At 35.3% G+C, this 19073-nt stretch overlaps 1 protein-coding gene across 6 annotated transcripts in view; it reads left to right on the top strand.

Annotated features, from left to right (window-relative positions):
• Positions 1 to 19073, top strand: part of macrod2 (mono-ADP ribosylhydrolase 2) — a 690444-nt gene that overhangs the window by 627216 nt on the left and 44155 nt on the right. For 2 of the 6 annotated variants that reach the window (XM_065296424.2, XM_065296423.2), the window contains exons 10-11: positions 14175 to 14219; positions 17774 to 17812. In XM_065296424.2, coding sequence (XP_065152496.1) covers positions 14175 to 14219; positions 17774 to 17812 — 84 coding nt within the window. Of the gene's footprint in view, positions 1 to 14174; positions 14220 to 17773; positions 17815 to 19073 lie in introns of all 6 variants that reach the window. The other 4 variants (XM_065296422.2, XM_065296421.2, XM_065296426.2 and 1 more) reach the window with 2 other exon arrangements.

Raw genomic sequence — 19073 nt, 5'->3', positions numbered from 1 at the left:
GGGTCTGTGGGACCCGTTTTGAATGTTTACTGAAAGAAAAATTATGCAATTAATTGTTGTTTCAACCTCAGATTCATTGGCCTTGGCTCATTTTCTATGAAGAACATAAAAATAAACAACTTTATAATTAATGTACACTGTACACCCCCCCTACACATTTATATTACATATGTGGTGTTCGGGTCAACTGGACCCGGGGTTAATAAAAGTGTAAAAATTGAATGTGCTATGTAACTTCACTCTGTTTTTCTTCTATCTGGGACTCCTGTGAGTGCATGAGTGTGTTTGTATACATGTCTGTACATATGTGATGGATGCATGTCAGAGTTTTCTCCTTCTGCTTTTGCTGTAATGCCGCAAGGATACAACATGTTATATGCCGTGCATGAACATTTGTCTGTACCTACTGTCCCAAACACTTTACCTTCTGTCTAACAGGAACCATTCTACATTTTACCATTATAAAAATCCATAGTTTTATTGTAGTAAAAGAGTAGTAATCATGGTTATTTGGTATATTGATAACCATTTGTAAAACCATGGGTTTACCATAAAACCTATGGTGTGTCTACCTGCTATTTATCACGTTGTGGGGACCAAATGTCCCACAAAGATGTGTGTGAGAGAGAGAGAGAGAGAGAGAGAGAGAGAGAGAGTGAATAATAGAGAAAGTAAAATATTATCCATGTATTTTCATCATTCTAAGTTGTGGCCAATAGCAACACATTGTACTTCAATGTGTGTGGACCAGATGGACACAGTATATGTGTATAAAATGCAAGAAATGCATACACAACACAGCTACACATAAAAAATTTGCTTCTTATGTGTTGTGTTGGCTGGCATGAACAGGTTATGTGTTCAGTGTGGATAATATCTTATGATACGGCATCTGTTCAGTTTGGGGCCTGTGCTGTGTAGACTGACACAAATGTGTACAATTTCAAAAAGTTCAAATAATTAAACATCAACAGTGATGAAAAACTTTGTTTCATTTATACTTATTTAAGATAAATATGATTTTCCCCCCAATATCTGGATCAGAATAGAATTTTCTTCTTTTATTTCATATTACCACAAAAACGAATGGCACTTTAGTTTATAAATAGTCCTCTACCAGTGGTAAATGACCAATATTAACCATAAATTCTGTCTATATTACTTGCAATAAGGCTAAAGTTAACATCTGTAAACAATATTACATAAATTTGTATGAATGCATTGGTTTAAGATACTAATAATGCTCTGGGTCCACCAGACCCACAAACATTGTCTAAGTAACAAAAATACGAACACCACACAAGGGTTAACTCTATTTACAATGTATATCTTAATTATTTGTGTTGTCGAATTTTGACACCGTTTCATTGTTTGTTCATAATATTAATAATTATGTCCGTTTTTCTAAAAGTATTAATATTTTAAAGAGATTCATGTGGTATAAAAATACATGTTTTAAAGTTAAAAATGTTGTAAAAATATAGTAGTATTATTGTTCTTAATATATTAAGAACAATAATATGACACATGTATATTGCGCTAAATTGCTTTACATATGGAAAGAGGAATTCTTCTCAACCACCACCAATAAAGTTTAAAAAATATTCTTTAAAAACGGCGTTTAAACCCACGCAGAGCGAACAAGAAAACATGGGCCTACATACTGTACAGTGGGCATATGATATCTTTATTTAGTTTTACATATTTAAAACTTTAATAATACCTTTCTTGCGCATATAGGCAGTCAGTGTTATGATTTTTTTTTAATCCTTTCAGCCGTTATTCATAACAGTAAAAATATTCAGTGGCTTTGTAAATATATTACTAAAATAATGGATTAAAGTAACTTTATAAAATCTCTTAATGTCACTTATGTATTTTTTAGTTGGTCAAAACAAAATAAATTGCTAGAAATAGAACAGACATTTTAATTTAAAATGTACATGTATATTATAGGTCCTTCCAGATATCTTATCTCAGACGTTCGCAGTCAACACTTTTAAAACTTATTTATATAAAATCTAATTTATAAATTAAAAAACAAAGTTTTAAGTTAAGACAATAATAAATATGTTTATTTTTATTGAAAGAAAAACGTAGAAAATGTTATTATGGGTATAGTTGATGCAAATAAAGTGTGCAGTATACAAAAAATGCAAACAAATTATTTCTAAAAGTGGCAAGATTTTAAAAAGATAAAGGTGGCATAAAGAAAGACATGAGAAAAGTAGAGGTATGCAAAAGAGCACAGTTTAGTTATTGTTAATTAAAGCGGTTTTATACACCTTTGTTTGAATTGACAAGCATTTTATTCGCCACTTTCAACACATTTTGTGATTGATTTACTGATTTATTACAGAAAATTGTTGTCAGAAGCAAAGCTATTGTACAAAGCATCTTTATATGTATGTTTTAAAGTTAAAAATGTTGTAAAAAATATATTAGTATTCTTTTATATTAAGAATAACAATATGATACATTTATATTGCGCTAAAATGCAATATACATTATTCTGCAATATAAATTATTCTCAACCACCACCAATAAAGTTTAAACATTATTCTTTAGAAAACAAACGGCGTTTAAACCCGTGTTGCGTGGAGCGAACAAGAAAACATATGCTTACATGCTCAATCGGCACCGGGCGGGTATCCTTTTCCTCCAGACCTTGACGCATGGTCGCGGAAAAGCGAGAAATATATATTTTTTTAAGTCAAAATATTTTGCACAATTGATATATTACTTATGAATATTTTGGGAAATTATTTTTGACACACGTAGGTTATTACGTGTATTTTGGATTTTAATTTCATTACTGTGCCTATCCGTGGCCTCATCCGAGCGCACTTTCTTTGTCTTGCGTCTTTTAAAGACATTGGTACAGCACCATGACCCAGAAAAGACTCACACACCTTTCCCTGATGCATGCCCACACAGAAATACTGAACTCCCTGGACATTCGTCCTCTAGCTCATGAGAGACTTTGGAATTTCTATTATACAACCGGCGCAATGCGCGACGCGAGTTTTTTCTGCGCGAGTAAAGAGCGCATTGATAATATGCGTATTAACGGAATGACAACACGGGTTTGTTTATTACATACATGGATGCGCAGCAGCACAAAAACACTTTTTAATATGAAAAATTAAAGGATTAAAATGTAACAGATTATTATTGAGTCTCTTGGACATAAATGATGATCAATTATGAGACGTTAGAAGGCTTAAATAGCTGCTTCATCTGTAGCTAAGTAAATAAATGCTTTGCTTTAAACAAATGCATCTACTTTTAAATGTTTTTTTTAAATGCTACCCAATGGATTTATTGTATATAATGACTCTGCACCTGTAGATATGGTGAGATGAGAAAACATTTTAAGTAATGCTTTTAAAAAAAACATTTCGCTGTCCAAGTGCTGAAATGGCTCTCCACACGTTTGTAAATTCTTTATCTTTTGTTTGTAACAAATAGAGTATTTTTACAGTACAAACCTTATATAAAGCCTATTCTAAAAATGTAATTATACACCATGTATTTCTTTATAAAAGTATACAATATCAGAACTAAACCCATCATTATTTTTGTTCAAATTATGAATTATTTATAAGTTTAAAAAAGACAGTAATAGTACTATTTAGTAAAAAAAAGATCTATATAAAAATATACTAGGTATGTTAATGTGAGAACATTTTACATCTGTCGTGTGATTCTAACTTAAAAACGAAAGTAAAATATGTTCGTCCGCATGGACATTGAAAATTGTGAAGTTTAATTAATATTATATGTTGTTATAATATTATATGTTGTATGTAAATTGTAACGAAAGTAATTCCCCCTGGGATAAGTATTTTTGCTTCTGATTAATAGCGCATATTCATTTTAGCGCATTTTCATTTTAGAAAACATATCATGCTAAGACATTACCATATTAATTAATTTTTATGCATTTGGCGTTTTGCAGGTCTACACTGAAAAAACAAACATACCACTCAGAAACGTCCATTGACAATCTCCAAACAATAAGTTGTTCCTCAAAATCTGTATTTTCATCTGATACAGACTCAAACATGAGTGGATGACATCAGAGTACCGCGAGAGCGATTTAAAACCAACCTCCTCCGCTTTATTTCTCGCGGTACTCTGATGTCATCTGCTTGTCGGTTCTTGTGGCGCTGCGTAAAGTTGACCACACCTAAAAAATGTACTGCTAAACTCGACAGAAATGCTCTGTATACCAGCACCTCCTTTATTAATTTGTATAGCAGGAAAAGTTCTATTTTACTTCTCAGCGTGATAAATAGCTTACAAGGTTTGGTGTGTGAGCGTGTGAACTGACAGAAATGCGTGTGTCTCATGGCGATTGCGTGGGACTTAAGAGCCTAGGTTATATCAACATATGTCAAATTAAGTTACCTGATATCCACTTAATTTTATAAGTTATAAACATTCATTTAAAATAACATACAGCTTATGTATTAGGCCTATTTGCTTAAATTACATTTTAACAAAGAAACTGCAAAGGTTGATATTAAAACCCAACACGCTGGTGAAAACTGGATAAACCGGTTTTCTTTGATGAGGTGATCGATTAGCATTGGGGGTTGGCAAAGAATTGGCAGACCTAGGGGTGGGTGGTTTTTAATTTCTTGACTCTCTGTCACTGGTAGCTGCTAAAACAAGCAGCTAAACCATGTACAATTAATTACATTTTGGAATTAACTTCCTTCATGTCTTTTTATTTATACACTGTAAAAAATATTTTCTGAATTTTTAAGTAAAGTTAGCATTAAATATGTTTTACAAACAATTGATTTACAAACTCTGGGATGTTTGTGATTATCATCATTCAGAAAAGTGGTGCTTGTGTTTAGACTCATGTTTTACGTGATTAAATCAGGTTACATTAGTTTCTTTTCAGTGTAGAACAGTTTGTAATTAAAATGCAAAAATATAGTACATTTATAAACATCGCTGAAACAAAGAGTGAATTAAAATTAAAAAAGTAATAAAGTTAAAGCTGCTGATAATTTTGTTTATATTTACTAGCATTTTCTGAGTGAAAAATGTTTAGATTTTGTTAAGTAGCCTAAATCCTACTCCAATTTATTTCAGTGTAGGTTTCTCATTTTTATCAGCTTTCTTTTGCTTTTCAAAGGGCCGTCTACCTTTGCTACCGCCAGTGCTTTAATGTGGGCCAGTACCGCCACTTCCAAATATAGCTCTTGAGCGTACCACCGCCTCTCCCTGCGCCCAGAACCTACTTCTAACGTACCAGAACGCTCGTTTGCACATCTGTTTAAATCAGAGGCTTCATTTAATTATTTGGCTGCGCTGCCGCTTTTCAAAGCGCCCTTCACAATGCAAGCTACCTAATTCGTCCCACCGAGAGCAGAGACTACATTACCCATTCACCTTTGAGTTTTACAAGTTAAAAGCGCATGCGTAGCTTTTGCTGCTGTCAATAGGCTTGTTCGACTTCATGCGGCGCCCCGAGAATCGACAGCCAGAAGACGTCACAGTATCGCGAGAGCGAGGCGAAATATGATTTCTTGAATCATTCTCGCGGTACTCTGACGTCATCCGGCTGTCGGTTCTTGCGAAATTTCAATGAATTTGAACGACGCGCACAGGAGTTTTACCACACGCAAAATGGAAAACAATGGGACAAAATAAAGTGATGACTTTCGAGTTTCAAATGGCCAATATTCTGTTATTCTTGAACCCATAGACATGGTCTTGGTGTCCAGAGAGTATCTTTGCCCGACAGCGACAATATGTTATTAAAAAATAAATTACATCATTATGGATAAATGAGTGCTTACAGAATATATATGTTTGAGAATGCTTATCAGTACTTTTTTGTTTCTTAAACTTTAAAGATGAATATTCTCCTTTAGAGATGGGCAATTTTCAGCAATAGCACATTATATTCAAATTTTTGAGCTCATAAAAAATATTTTTTCGCTTATTTAAATGACTTTTTTATGTTTTTATGCACGTTTAGTTTTGGTGCAATTTCATCAAAAGCTTGTAATTAGGAAATACACACAACATGCTTAACGTGTATTTTCTATATGTTAAAAAGTTTGTAAAAATTGCGTATTCTTATATAATAAGAATAACAATATGATATATTTATATTGCGCTCAAAATGATTTAGAAATGGAAAAAGGAATTCTTCTCAACTACCACCAATAAAGTTTTAAAATTCTTCTTTAGAAAAACGGCATTTAAACCCACGTGCACCGAACAAGAAAACGTATGCTTACATACAGTCCGTGTATGATATCTTTTTTATTTAGTTTTACATATTTTTATTTATATGCATTTAATAATAAGGTCATAATGTACACACTGTTAAAAATGATTCAGTGGCTTTGTAAATATCTCTAAAATAAATGATTAAAGTAACTTAATAAAATCTCTTAATGCAGTAATGCGATTTTTTTAGTTGGAAAATAAATTACTAAAAATAGAACAGATATTTTGTGTAAAATGTACATATATTATTTGATGTATACGCCTTAATAATATAAGTATTACATTTACAGATTATTTTAGTCAATATATTTAAAAAGGTAAGAGTAATATATTTAAGTTTTTAAAACTGTAATAATTGCATATTTCAAATTATTATTATTTCTATTTGACATCAAAAATGTGTAAGTTTTACGCCTAACTTGAAGTATGATTTACTTATATTTTCACATTGATATTATTTGAGTAAATGTAGGCAAAAAATAAATTAATAATAAGTAGAAAAAATGTCAATTTTAAACAATCACATAGCCAACGGTTTTTAATCAGCAACAAAGAAACTGCGCATTTTGCCGATGACAAACACATCAGAAACTCATCGAATTTATGAATATTTACACTCACAATATGATTTTATTTCCTTAGTACAAAAGTATAACATATTATACAAATTCTCAGTGAAATGTATTAAACACCAATGCATACTTTTTATCGTGTTTCATACCATGTAAAGGGAAACATAATAATATAAAAAGTAGCCTACTGTTCAGTAATGCAGAAAAGCGCACCACAACCATGTTAAAGCTATTAAAACGTTCAGATGCAAAAATGAACTAAATGTAAAATTAGATAAACTAGTTAATGATATTGTGTAAATGCGCTCGGTCTCTTCAAAGGTCTTCGCGAATTATTTTGTTATAAGACTCGATTATCATACATCACGTCTCTTCTACTGTAAGTACACGGAAAAAATAAGACAAATGATCCGCGTTTGAGTCGGATTTTTATGAAGAATATGTGACTGTTTATGTAACTGGCAAAAGAAAACTTCGCCAACAAAATGTTTGCCAAAAAGCATGCATTTGTATGACATCAAAGTCCGTGTCATGTTACTTCAATATCATACAGTATACGCTCAGCATGAAGTCGAGCACACACATTGTCGTCAGTATGGCCTACAAGAAACACGCCTGCCCTCTACAGGTTTTTATATTTCCTGTGTCCCCCACCGAACCCCCCTTTTGCGGGATCTCGCAGAATTTCGGAAGTCTCCGCGGCATTCTGGTCTCAGAGACGCGCATTTTTAAAGGCCACATCTGTAGATGATCGGTTCTTTTCTGGAAGGCATTAAACCTTTGTGAAAATCATAAAAAATTTTGCCGCTGGCTGGCAACTTTAAAAAAAATGCTGGTGGAGAAAGAGTTAAATCATGGCTGCATTTTTAAGCATTATTAAATACATTCATATTCAGTGTCCTTTATTGGCAGAATTAAAAGCAGAGAAAATTATATTTTTATTCAAGAACTAAACAAAAATAATACATTGTAAAATGTGAACCTTGGATAAACTTTAGTTCAATTGGTAACACCTAAAAAATAAAACTTATTTCAACATAAATTTTCTCATTTAAGTGATCTATTTAAAGGCGGGGTGCATGATTTAAAAAAAAAAACACTTTGGAAAAGGGAGTCAGGCTGAGTTCCAAAACACACTTGTAGCCAATCAGCATTAAGGTGCGTGTCTACTAACCGACATCGTTGCCTGGGTTGCGTATGTGTGGGGCGGGTCTATAAAAAGGTCCTGATTTTATTGGGGTAGGGGCGTGTTTGTTTGGGTGATTTTAAATGTCAACATTGGTTTTCAGAGATCATACACCCCGCCTTTAAGTGGAAATGGCTTAAATATTTTAGGTGTTACCATTTTTGTCACCCTAAAGTAAGAAAGTTTATGTTGACAAAGCTTAATTTTTTAAGTTACCAGCTGAAGTTTTTTTTTAACAAGAACCAACTTTCACTTCATCAGTGAGTCTGGAAGTCATCTTTGCTTGCGTCTGCCATTTCTCCTTTTGCTAGACTGTGATCATTGAACCTACTGAATCTGTCTCTGTTTTGCATCTCTGATGGTGCCATCGTCCTGTACTTATTTGTATGGACCAGAAACGTTTCTTTACTTCAGATTTAAGCTTTCAGATGGTACAAAAATGTTTTTACTAAATTTTATAATTTGGCTGATTTTAATTTGGTCTTGATCAGCAGTGCGTGTCTTAACCGATGGAAACTTACTTGCAAGTGTACCAAAAACTTTAAAGTATATCCATAAAGAGGAATATGCTTGCTCTCTCTATCTTTTTTCTTCTGTTACTCTCTTCTCTCTATCTGTCAGTCACTCATGGTCCACCAGCCACATCCATATTTACATGGTGTTCTCAAACAACAGCTCCCCCCTGCTTTCTTAATGGAGGCTTTCTTCTCCCAGTGTCACTGTGTAGGAAAGCCTATCATTTGTGAAACTGGGTGTTTGCGGTGAAGCGATGGTCACCCACTGGATGTCAACGGGACCTCAGGGACCCCCGAAAGAGTTGAAAATGAAGGTTGTGCATGCAACGTCGCCAGTCTCCAGGGAACAAGCACTGAGTGTGTTATGGTGCATTAATATCATCAAACACACCATAGGAATTTTTTGAAGTGCCACCGTGTGTGGAGCTTTACACAGCTAGAAATACAACCATTACGCTTCACGTGAGGAACTAGCAGCGGTTTAGCTGTGTGTTAATTTTAAGAGATGAAATTGTAAATGCGCACTGCTTCTCTCACAAGATTTCAGGATTGCCTCTGAATAGTTGTAGTTTTTTATCAGAAGGTTAAATATGCTTGAATATTTACTTTTACACATTTGGAAGAAGCTTTTGTCCAAAGTGACCTACAATGCATTTATTGTATACATTTTATGTGCGTTTCCAGGGAATCAAAACCATGACCTTTGTGCTGTTAACACAGTGCTCCTTTAAATAAGTATTATTTTGCAAGAAATTATTTTTTTATTTTAAATAATAATTCATTTTTTCTTCTTTAACCTGTAATTTTCTTCCAATATGAATAGAGGAGAGTATTTTTTTGTCGTACTCCGGTGCTGTAATTGATTGATTAAAGTAATTGATTGGTTTGGGCGGCTCTGGAAGTGATTAAAATGCTTTCAGACACAAGCAGATTGAAAGGCAGTATGTTCCAGCACACTCTCTGGCCCCTAGGGGCCCATGTCTGGTTCTCCTTGAGGAGGAGATAGAGAGGATGTATGCTGGTGTCTGTGCACGTGCGGTCCATCTGGTCAGTGGAATTAAAACTGTCTCTGGTTAGTTTACTTTAGCATGTCTTGTTTGACTTTATTTTTATATCTGTTGTTTTAGCTTCCAGAATCACAGCAAGATGTGTTTGGAAAAAAAATACAACTAGAGCACTTTCCCAAAGAAATCCTTTATACAGTATATCACGAACCAATAAAAATACCCATCATCTTTTGATATAAGAAATATATGAAGAGTTTGGTTTCAAAATTTCAAAATTAAAAAAAATAAATAGTTACTGCCAAAATCAGTACTGTATCTGGTCATTCTGGTATTCTTAATTTCATGCAAAATCCAATATCCCCCATGTTATTCTGTCATCTTTTTTCCCAAAAGGCGATAAATGCCAGTCCTCCTTCTCTGCAGAATGCAATAAATCCGCTCAACAAATCACAGCGCACCATTCCACGCATCATAAACAATAATGGCGCATTCATACGGGGCGTAAGCGTTGACGCTTCCCATTCACTTTTAATGGGTGATTTCTTAAAAAGTAAAAACAAATGCACCCTTTCCTCAAGTTGAGAGAGCTCCACTAAGCATACGCTGAATATTTGTGAGCACGTTTGCTTTTCTGTGAGGCCCTCTTTTACGATTACTTTACCTGCAGTCTCTGCTACCCATAAAGCCCAACGATGCAGTAAGCACAAACACGTCGCACGGTGCATTTAGCATAAATTAAAGTGCAAAAAAGCACGCAGCAGCATAGCTGGGCATAACATTTACAACACTTTTATTGTAATATTGTATAATCAGCTGGCAGCATTTCTGCATGGAGGGTTATTTGCTGAAGGTTGTTCAAAGGTTTTATGACTTGTCCGGCATGACTCAGCAGGTTATGATGTCATGGTTTTCTTGCTCTTTACTGGATAAATGCATAGTGTGCTTTTATTCGCTGTTTAACAAAAACACAGCCCAGCTTCATGAGTCTTTCTCCTGTGAACAGATGACAGGAACGTTTCATCAAAGTGGGAGTTTTTGCTCCCGGCTGAATTTGTGTGTCTGTGTTTGTATGACACGTGTCTGTCTGTGAGGGTGACATGTTGATGAGACTTGCTAGAGGCACAAAAAACGAAATAACAAAGCTATTTTTGAAGTCAACGTGAATTGTGTAATCCATTTTGTGTGTGATATTTGAGTGGACGGGATATTCAATGTAAAAATTGAACCTTTTTTCGGAAGGTAGGGCTTGAATGGTAAGAATGGGCTGAAATTATGAGTTTGCTAAAACAAACCACGTTTACATAGAGGCAATTCTGATGAAGTCTGATTTTGCAAGTCTCAAAGCCATATTTTTTCTACGATTTTCTTTCTCAAATATTTTGTTTAACAGTGGTCTGTGAGAATACAACCAATTAAGAGTTAGCGGTGTATGAACCGGAACATGTTTGGTTTGTGGTAACAGCTAGCAGGAATGGCTAACAAGCTGTAACCAGCCAGGGAACAGCCTTGGCTCCAGTCGCTGCGCTTCAGGTCCAGTAGGTTTGGCATCACGCAAGAAGAGAATTAAGCCAAAAATGGAGAGAAATTCAGAGGACATATTGACTTCTTTGGCGAAATTCTGAGCTGGAGTGTTAAATAAACAATTGATATAAAAGAAATAAAGAGAGAGCAGAAAACACAACAGAGTTAAACTGAGCATAAGACCTGCACAAGAGAATAGAGGACTTGATAAAAAGCATTGGAGGAATGCTGATCCCTGCATATTTGCAGTAGCTGATGGACTGTGATGGGACTGAAATACCTTTCACTGTAGTTTTTACCTTCTGTCGGCTCTAATCTGGCAGTGCCAGCCAACATCAGGGCTGACTGGTAATCTGGCATTGGCCAACGACTGGCCCATAAAGCATGGACCGCGCCCCATTGGTTCATTTTTCATACTGACACTCTTTCTGTTTGTACGTAATTCATTAATGCCGCTAAAATGTGTGAGGGCAATGTACTGCATTTTCCAAAAAAGTTGGAACAGATGGACCAAGAGACATCTAATCGGCAGCCCATTGGTCCTTTATAATTGACATTTAGCTAGCCCAATCACAACTTTTTGGGCTTTTTAAGAAGCATGCAGTAACAGTGTGCATCTGTCAAAATAAGAGACGAGAACAGAGTTGACGTGCGGTAAACAGAACTGCTTTTAAAACACTGTCGTTAGATATCCTTTTGATAAAAAGCAGTCAAAAACAAAAGTGATAGACCAATGGCTGTTTGCAAAATGACAGTCATTACACTGCAATAAAATACAGTGTGTGCAGACTTATTACAGCTAAATCAAACTTTTGATCACAGTTTATATCAAATACCTTTTACAAATTCCAAACCAAATTAATATTAATAACTACCATTCATTTTGAAAATAAGGCATTTATAAGAAATACATAATTGTTACTGGAGAAAAAAGCACCTTATATTCAAGTGTGCAGAATTATTATTTTCTTTCACAGGTAAAATGGGCCAAAAAATGTTTAACACACACACTGGAAATTCATTATTTGATGTCCTTAAGAAAGATGCAATGCATGGAAAGGCAAAATTGAGGTGTGACCACATTTATCAGGGCTCTGTGTTATCATAAAGTGGTCAGAATGGTTAGTTTAGGCATTGTGCACACTCACTGGCTAAGACAATTAGCAGATTTTTAAAACCTGCAAAACCTTTTACTGCGCTTACATTTTTGTAATGTCAAGTGTCAGCTCTTATACTTTTCTACTTAATCATTATATGGAGTCAAGATTGCACAAAGATTTGTCATCCTATCTAGTGAGACGGTCTGGGCCAAATGCCAGGGCCAATTTTTTGTCCCAGTCCAGCCCTGGCCAACATTGAATGGTTTTAAAACATGCCTAAAATCATGAACAAAACTATGCAAGCTAACTCCCAATAAAGTTTTACTGTTATGCGTTATAAAATTTTATATCACTGTTATACATAAGGGGGCGCTATTACAATTTTCTGAACAAGTACAGAACTTCTGGATTGAACCACGTTCAAGTACAAAATTAATCTTAAATAAAATGTTTGTTTTTTTTTTGTTTAAAAGCAAAGGATAATGTTCTTTCTTTTAAAACTTTAAATGTTTACATATTCATACAACAAATATTATATTCATACATATTCTACAATGTAAAAAAAATGTTGGTATAACTTAAAAAAGTGTTTGTGTCGCCTTAATATTTTGAGTTAATTCAACTTGAAAATATTAGTTAACTTAGTAAAAACGTTGAATCAATTAATATTTTTAAATTAAATTAACTGTTAATTTTAAGACAGCACAAACTCTTACTTTTTAACCAACAAATCTTTTTATACAGTGTAGGTGGGAATAAAATTTTGCAAATGTTATCATAGATTTTTTTTTATTCTGGCAGTGCACGAGTTAAAAAAGACAAATTAGCTACAGTACTGTGCAAAAAGTCTTATTCCACCACCACCAGACTTGTTTTAGAAGTTTTAATGTCCATCCATATTTATTTTTCATTCTATTTTATTAAGATACAAACAGAAAATAAAGGAAATATTTTAAAAAAATTTTTTTTTAATTTTCAGGACTAAATTTCTTCTTTAGGCATCATCTGTGTTTAGTGTGACCTCTCTTGTTTACATATTGAGCGTTTTTGAGCAGAATGAAGTAAAAAAAAAAACTATTTTTTTTAAATTAGAAATTAGGATTTAATTTTATTTAGGTTTAAGAGATCCCACAGTTTCCTGCTATTGCTCAAGTGGAAGGGGAGTTTACCCTAAAAACTTGACACATCAGTTTACATTTTTATACGGTTTTAAAAACTACATACACATTTCCTGTATTTTCTGGATGTATTCTATTAAAGAGACTGAGAAACAATTATATATGATCACTATTACATTGCAAAAACAACAAATCTAAATCTAGCATGTGGCCTAAGACTTCTGCACAGTACTTGTATATCCATAAATATGCCAGTTGATTTGGACAAGCTATGATTTTAATTCTGTTTTTAAAATCTTAATGTTACATTTATGCAAATACATAAACAGCCTTTTTTTAATTTTTTTAATTTTTTCTGTCTTATAGGTCACAACAAAATATGTTTTTAAAACTAGAAGCAGTTGCTCTAGACACCTGCTGAAATAAGCTTAAAGCTCCTCCAAATGCTGAATTTAATTGCTTGGATAATATCATTCACCACTATTGTCTTTCCGCAGATGAGCGTTTGATAGGAGCTTGAAGTGAAATAATACATCAATCCAGATCAAACAGACTATGAGCTGTCGGCTTGTCTCCGCTCAGCTTACATTAAAACAAACTGCCTGCGGGACTCAACAAACCACATATTTTCAATCCTTAGAGAGAAACCTTGGATTTAATGTAAAAATCAATGCTTGTTCTGCTTCTGTTTCCTGTTCAGCTCTGGTGTGAGGTCTCGCAGAGGGGCACTGGTGCAAATAGATGTTATTGTATTCCTGCTTTGCTAAATTCTCATTACGCCTCTAATAAGGACGAGCCCACGGAAATCCACGCTCACCGGGCTGGTTTTTTGATCATGTCAGGTTTGCCGTTGCAGCTTTTGACCTTTCCGTTTTCTCTTCCTGTCTCTCACAGATAATGACGGCCGCGAGAAGGACGAAGATGCTAAAATGGAGGAAGGTGAGTGACAGTTGTTTCGAATGCAGTTTTCGCATTTGCAACAAGACAGGAAATTATCACATCCAATATCCTGGGGCCAGATGAAATTTAATCCACGTCATTTGATTCATGATATGGCCGCTTGATAAATCAAGCCTTTTGGTGTGAGTGACAGCTTTGCAATAGCCTATAAACAAGAAAACAGGAGTCTGCATTTGCTTACCGTATTCCTAAAATAGTTTTAATGTGCAAAGTGAATCTAACGTTATTCCTTTGCTTAGTATACTGGGCTGGGTGATGTTTTGGTCCATATTTAGGCATGAACGAAAACTAATCGTTCCTTGCCATTAAAGCAATGACAAAACCAAACATTAATTTAAAATCTAATTTGCTCTGCATGTTTTCAGCAGATGTTCGTATGAAACGTTTTAACGGTTGTCCATTCAAATGCAGATTTCTTCATCTTCTTTGTTGACTTGCGAACAAATAGATTACACGGCGTTCATCTGGATGCCTCCCTAGCTGTACATTTAGGACAAAAAAAATTATCAAGGTGTTTCATTGTGACTAATTCTTGTTTGATAGAGGAGCTAAATACATGATGGCAGGTACAGCATTACTAATGCTTTACGGCTAAGCTAATTCTCCGCGTTAGGCCTTAAATCCGGCTTAAGCACGCACATGCACACGGTTTCAGATCTGCTAAAGCGACTGTCATAGAGACAGCTGAGCATCTTAGTACAGCAATCTAATCTGGGTTTAGCTCTGTGTTTAGGTTGGACTACAAAACCTGCGTGGTTTGGATGATACAGGCCTCTAAGAATGAGCGTATCACTTATACTAGCGGTTTGGTCCGATTACAATAGGTTTTCGTGGTCCTTTTACTCGAGAACTGTTAAATGGAAAGTCAAACCCAGGTCAAACATGTCATTGGCATCCAGACACGAATGAATTATAAGACATTTTCTGGCAAGGTAATAATGGGAGCATTGATGGTTTCTGCAGAAGTTCGGTGATTGAAATTGCAGAGCGTGAAAGTGACGGAGAAACCAAATGCTAAACACTTTAAGACAAAGAGTACATTTTAATACTTCAACTACAGCTAACAAAGCAGGCCTGCACGCAATGATTTTTACCACAAATGTGAGAAACTGTTCACAGGACCAAAGCTATAAGCCAATACGCCCGTCAAAACCAGATACAGTCTCTCCTTCAGTTGCAGACACGTTTTTTTTTCAACACATAGCATTGACATTTTATGTGCACGTTATAAAACATACTTTTAACGGCGCCAAGCAGTGTCTTATATCCCATTGAACTACTGTAAGGCCTTGTGTTGGGGCTTTGTGAGGTTCTGTCAAGTTCAGCACAAAACCATAGCAACCAATCGGCTTTTTGTGGACACTGTTACACCTCGTTGTAAACATCGGATCAGGATGACCCGACATGGTAACACCTATCAGAATTCGATCTTGTTCACGACACACCAAGCACTACTCTTTCTCTCCCTCTCTCTCTCCAAACTGTAGCTCCTTGCATTCTGATTTTCCTGCCCCAGCAGTTTCGTCTTGCTTAGCGTCAGTTTCATTCAGTGAATGTCTGACTGGCAGCCAAGCCCTGGCCTTTAGCTGCTTCACTTAGCCGGGGCTCTGATTCTCTCTCTCTTTTTCTCTGGATCCAATTTTGAGGCTCAAATGGTTGTGCCATTCTTACATGGAATTGAGGCTTTTCCCCCTTATCCCTCTGTATCAGCTCCCCCTTTCTCTATCAATCAATCCCTCTCTCTCTCTTTCTCTCTTTTTTCTTGCTTTCTTTCGCCAAAATCCCTTATAGTACACTTTCGCGGGGCCATTTTTTATTAGCTGGGTTTTGCAGAGGTACACAAAAGCCCATGTTGATGCAGAATCGCCTGGTGCATGTATATGTGATTCAGCAGGGCCCACAACACAATACCAGGATATTCCTCAGCTCTTTTAACAGCATTCCATGCCTTGTATTATTAATAGCTTTTCCTGTATATATTCACAAGCTGGTAGTTGTCCTTTTCAGCTTAGAGATAAGTACATTGTAAGAAAAAAAACCAAAAATGGTTCCTAGCTGTCTGACATTGGGGCAGTACCCTTAAAAATGTCATAATACTGTATGTACCATTTGGGTACACTGTCAGAAATAAAGGTACAAAACTGTACCTTTTCTGTCACTGGAGCTGTACCCTAAGTTTCCGTTTGGTACCTTTACATGAATACAAAACAGAATACAATTTTGGGTAGATTACCGTACCTTTAGGACCTACATTGTTAGAAAAAAGTCAAAATATGTACCCTAGCTGTCAGTGGGGCAGCACCCTTTAAGATGGACCATTAGATACAGATATGTAAACATTAAGTACCAATATGTACCTTTGAGATACTAATATGTATTTTTGAGTTACTAATAAGCTCTCTTTGGTCCCAGTATGTACCTCTGAGGTACTAAAATTAAATCCTTAGGTCAGTGGCGTAGCAAGTCAGTCCCGGGCCCATATGCAAAAAAAATTACGGGCCCCCTTAAGCCAAAGATAAAAAAAGAATAAACGCAAACAAGAAATTATGGAGAAATTAGACATTACGGAGAAATAGGAAATCACTACACATGATATGCATACAAAAATATATTTCTTGCGGCCACAAATAAAAATGTAATTGAAAACAATTTTTTTATTAAAAGCTGGGGCTGGCCCAGGGCCGGCCCCCTATTGGCCCGGGCCCATTTGCACGTGCATACCCTGCATGCCCAGACCCTACGCCACTGCCTTAGGTGCAAAGCTGTACTTTTTGAAAGGGTACAGCCCCAGTGACAGAAAAGGTACAGTTTTGTACCAATATGTATACATTTGTTATTATTATATACCTTTGATGTAGTAATATACACTCTTTGGTATGGTATATACCATTTTTTGACTATTATTTCTGGCAATGTTGAGGGTTTTTAAAGGGATAGTTTGGCCAAAAATGATATTAAACCCATGATTTACTCACCCCCAAGCCGTCCGAGATGCATATGTTCATCGTTTATCAGACAAACACATTTTCAGTTATTTTAGAAAATGTTTTAGGTCTTTCAGTTAATCAAATGTAAAGTTACGAGGTCCACTTCCTTCAAGTCCAAAAAATTCTCTCATCTTGAATGCGGACGCGACTAAGATTGCGGAAGCGAGTTATTTTTGTTTATAAAGTTTTAATTGTGGATATTTCTACAACAACAACGTGCAGATTACCCTCAGAAGGCCTTTGATTATCATCGTGGAGCCGTTTGGATTTATTTTGTGAAGGATGGATGCAAATTTTTTGGACTTGAAGGACTTGGATCCCGTAACTTTACATTTGATTAACTGAAAGACCTAAAACATTTTCTAAAATAACTGAAAATGTGTTTCTCTGACAAATGATGGACATATGCATCTCGGACAGCTTCGGGGTTGAGTAAATCGTGGGTTTAATATAATTTTTGGCCGAACTATCCCTTTTAGGTTTTGAGTGAAATAAATATATATTTATTTCTAGATTTCTTGAAATATGCATGCTTTTGTTTGACAGATAACACACAGGCCGAGGGTGGAGAAGATGAACAACTAGGTATGTGAAAATCCTCAGCTTGATGAGTGTGTGTGTGTGTGTTGTGTGTGTGTCTAGGCAGTTAAGCTTTCATCTGTCTACATGAAGCTTCCGGTTTAACTGTCAGAGTCAATATTACCCAGCATTCCCTTCTTCCAAACATTGCTAAGGGAAAATGAGACTAAGATGGAGTCTCTTTGGGTTATTCTTTCGAGGTGTGGAAACCTGTTTAAGGAGCCATTAGCTTCCAGATTCTGCCGTTTCAGCCTCTTGGCTTATGCAGTACTGAAACAATTACTCGCTCCTCAATAAGACGGACCAAAGATAATTAGATTCGTACACTGGAGGACGGTACCAGACTATTAACACTACAATTTTTCCATTTGTCTCAAAGCTGGAAGCTTGGAGGTGGTGCATTTTCTTTAATATTAAAGCAGGCAGGACTGACGTCTTTGGGGAAATTTCCCCTGACTGATATCTCTCTTCAGTGCTTAACACAATGTAATATTTTCAGTAAACTGATACTTAAGCCATGCGTAGCATTTCAAAGACACGTATTTTAATCTTCTTACCAACAAACACACTCCAGGGCTACAATAACACAAATGTTAACAGAGGTCATTTGTTATATCCCTTTGGAGTATTGTTTGTATGCATAAATCTAACAAAATGTAGGATGGGCAATGATTAAAACAAAAAAGAAAAATAAACTTAATATAAGATATGTTCTTTTATATTATCAAAAAAAGTTTTATTATATAATGATCTTGTTTTAGGGTTGTTTAGGTAAATGGACAGATATAAAAAAAATGTCACTATTTATTATATTTGCTACAGTATGTATTCAGGAGTATTTCTAATTCTCATGGTAAATAAACTGTGTAATGGCTCAAAGCAGCATTGTAATTATAAATAAATTCAGACTTGATTCGTTTAAAACTAACTCCATAAATTCTTGTCTGTTTGGACACACACCACGCTTTGAGAGGATGACATAAAAATTGAATCTACTTCTGCTGAAGTTCAAACAACACAACAACGTTTGTTATGTCTCTGCTTTTGACAAAAGTGAAGAGCAGAACAAAGCGTAGCCTGTGATTTCTCCACAGGTGTTAGCCAGTCGTCGTCCTCTGGCACTGTTGTTAACATCAAAAGCAGTCGCTCTAATACGGTGACACTCAGAGAACAAGGTACGGCGGTGCATTAAATATGTTTTTGAAATCATTTCTATTGATTCACTGAAAACGAGCTTCGCATGCAAATTACTTGACCGCCAAAGCTT

The sequence above is a fragment of the Paramisgurnus dabryanus genome, chromosome 20, assembly GCF_030506205.2.
Source record: "Paramisgurnus dabryanus chromosome 20, PD_genome_1.1, whole genome shotgun sequence".
Lineage (NCBI taxonomy): Eukaryota > Metazoa > Chordata > Actinopteri > Cypriniformes > Cobitidae > Paramisgurnus > Paramisgurnus dabryanus.
The sequence above is the reverse complement of the archived record's forward strand: the minus strand, read 5'-3'. Positions and strand labels throughout refer to the sequence as shown.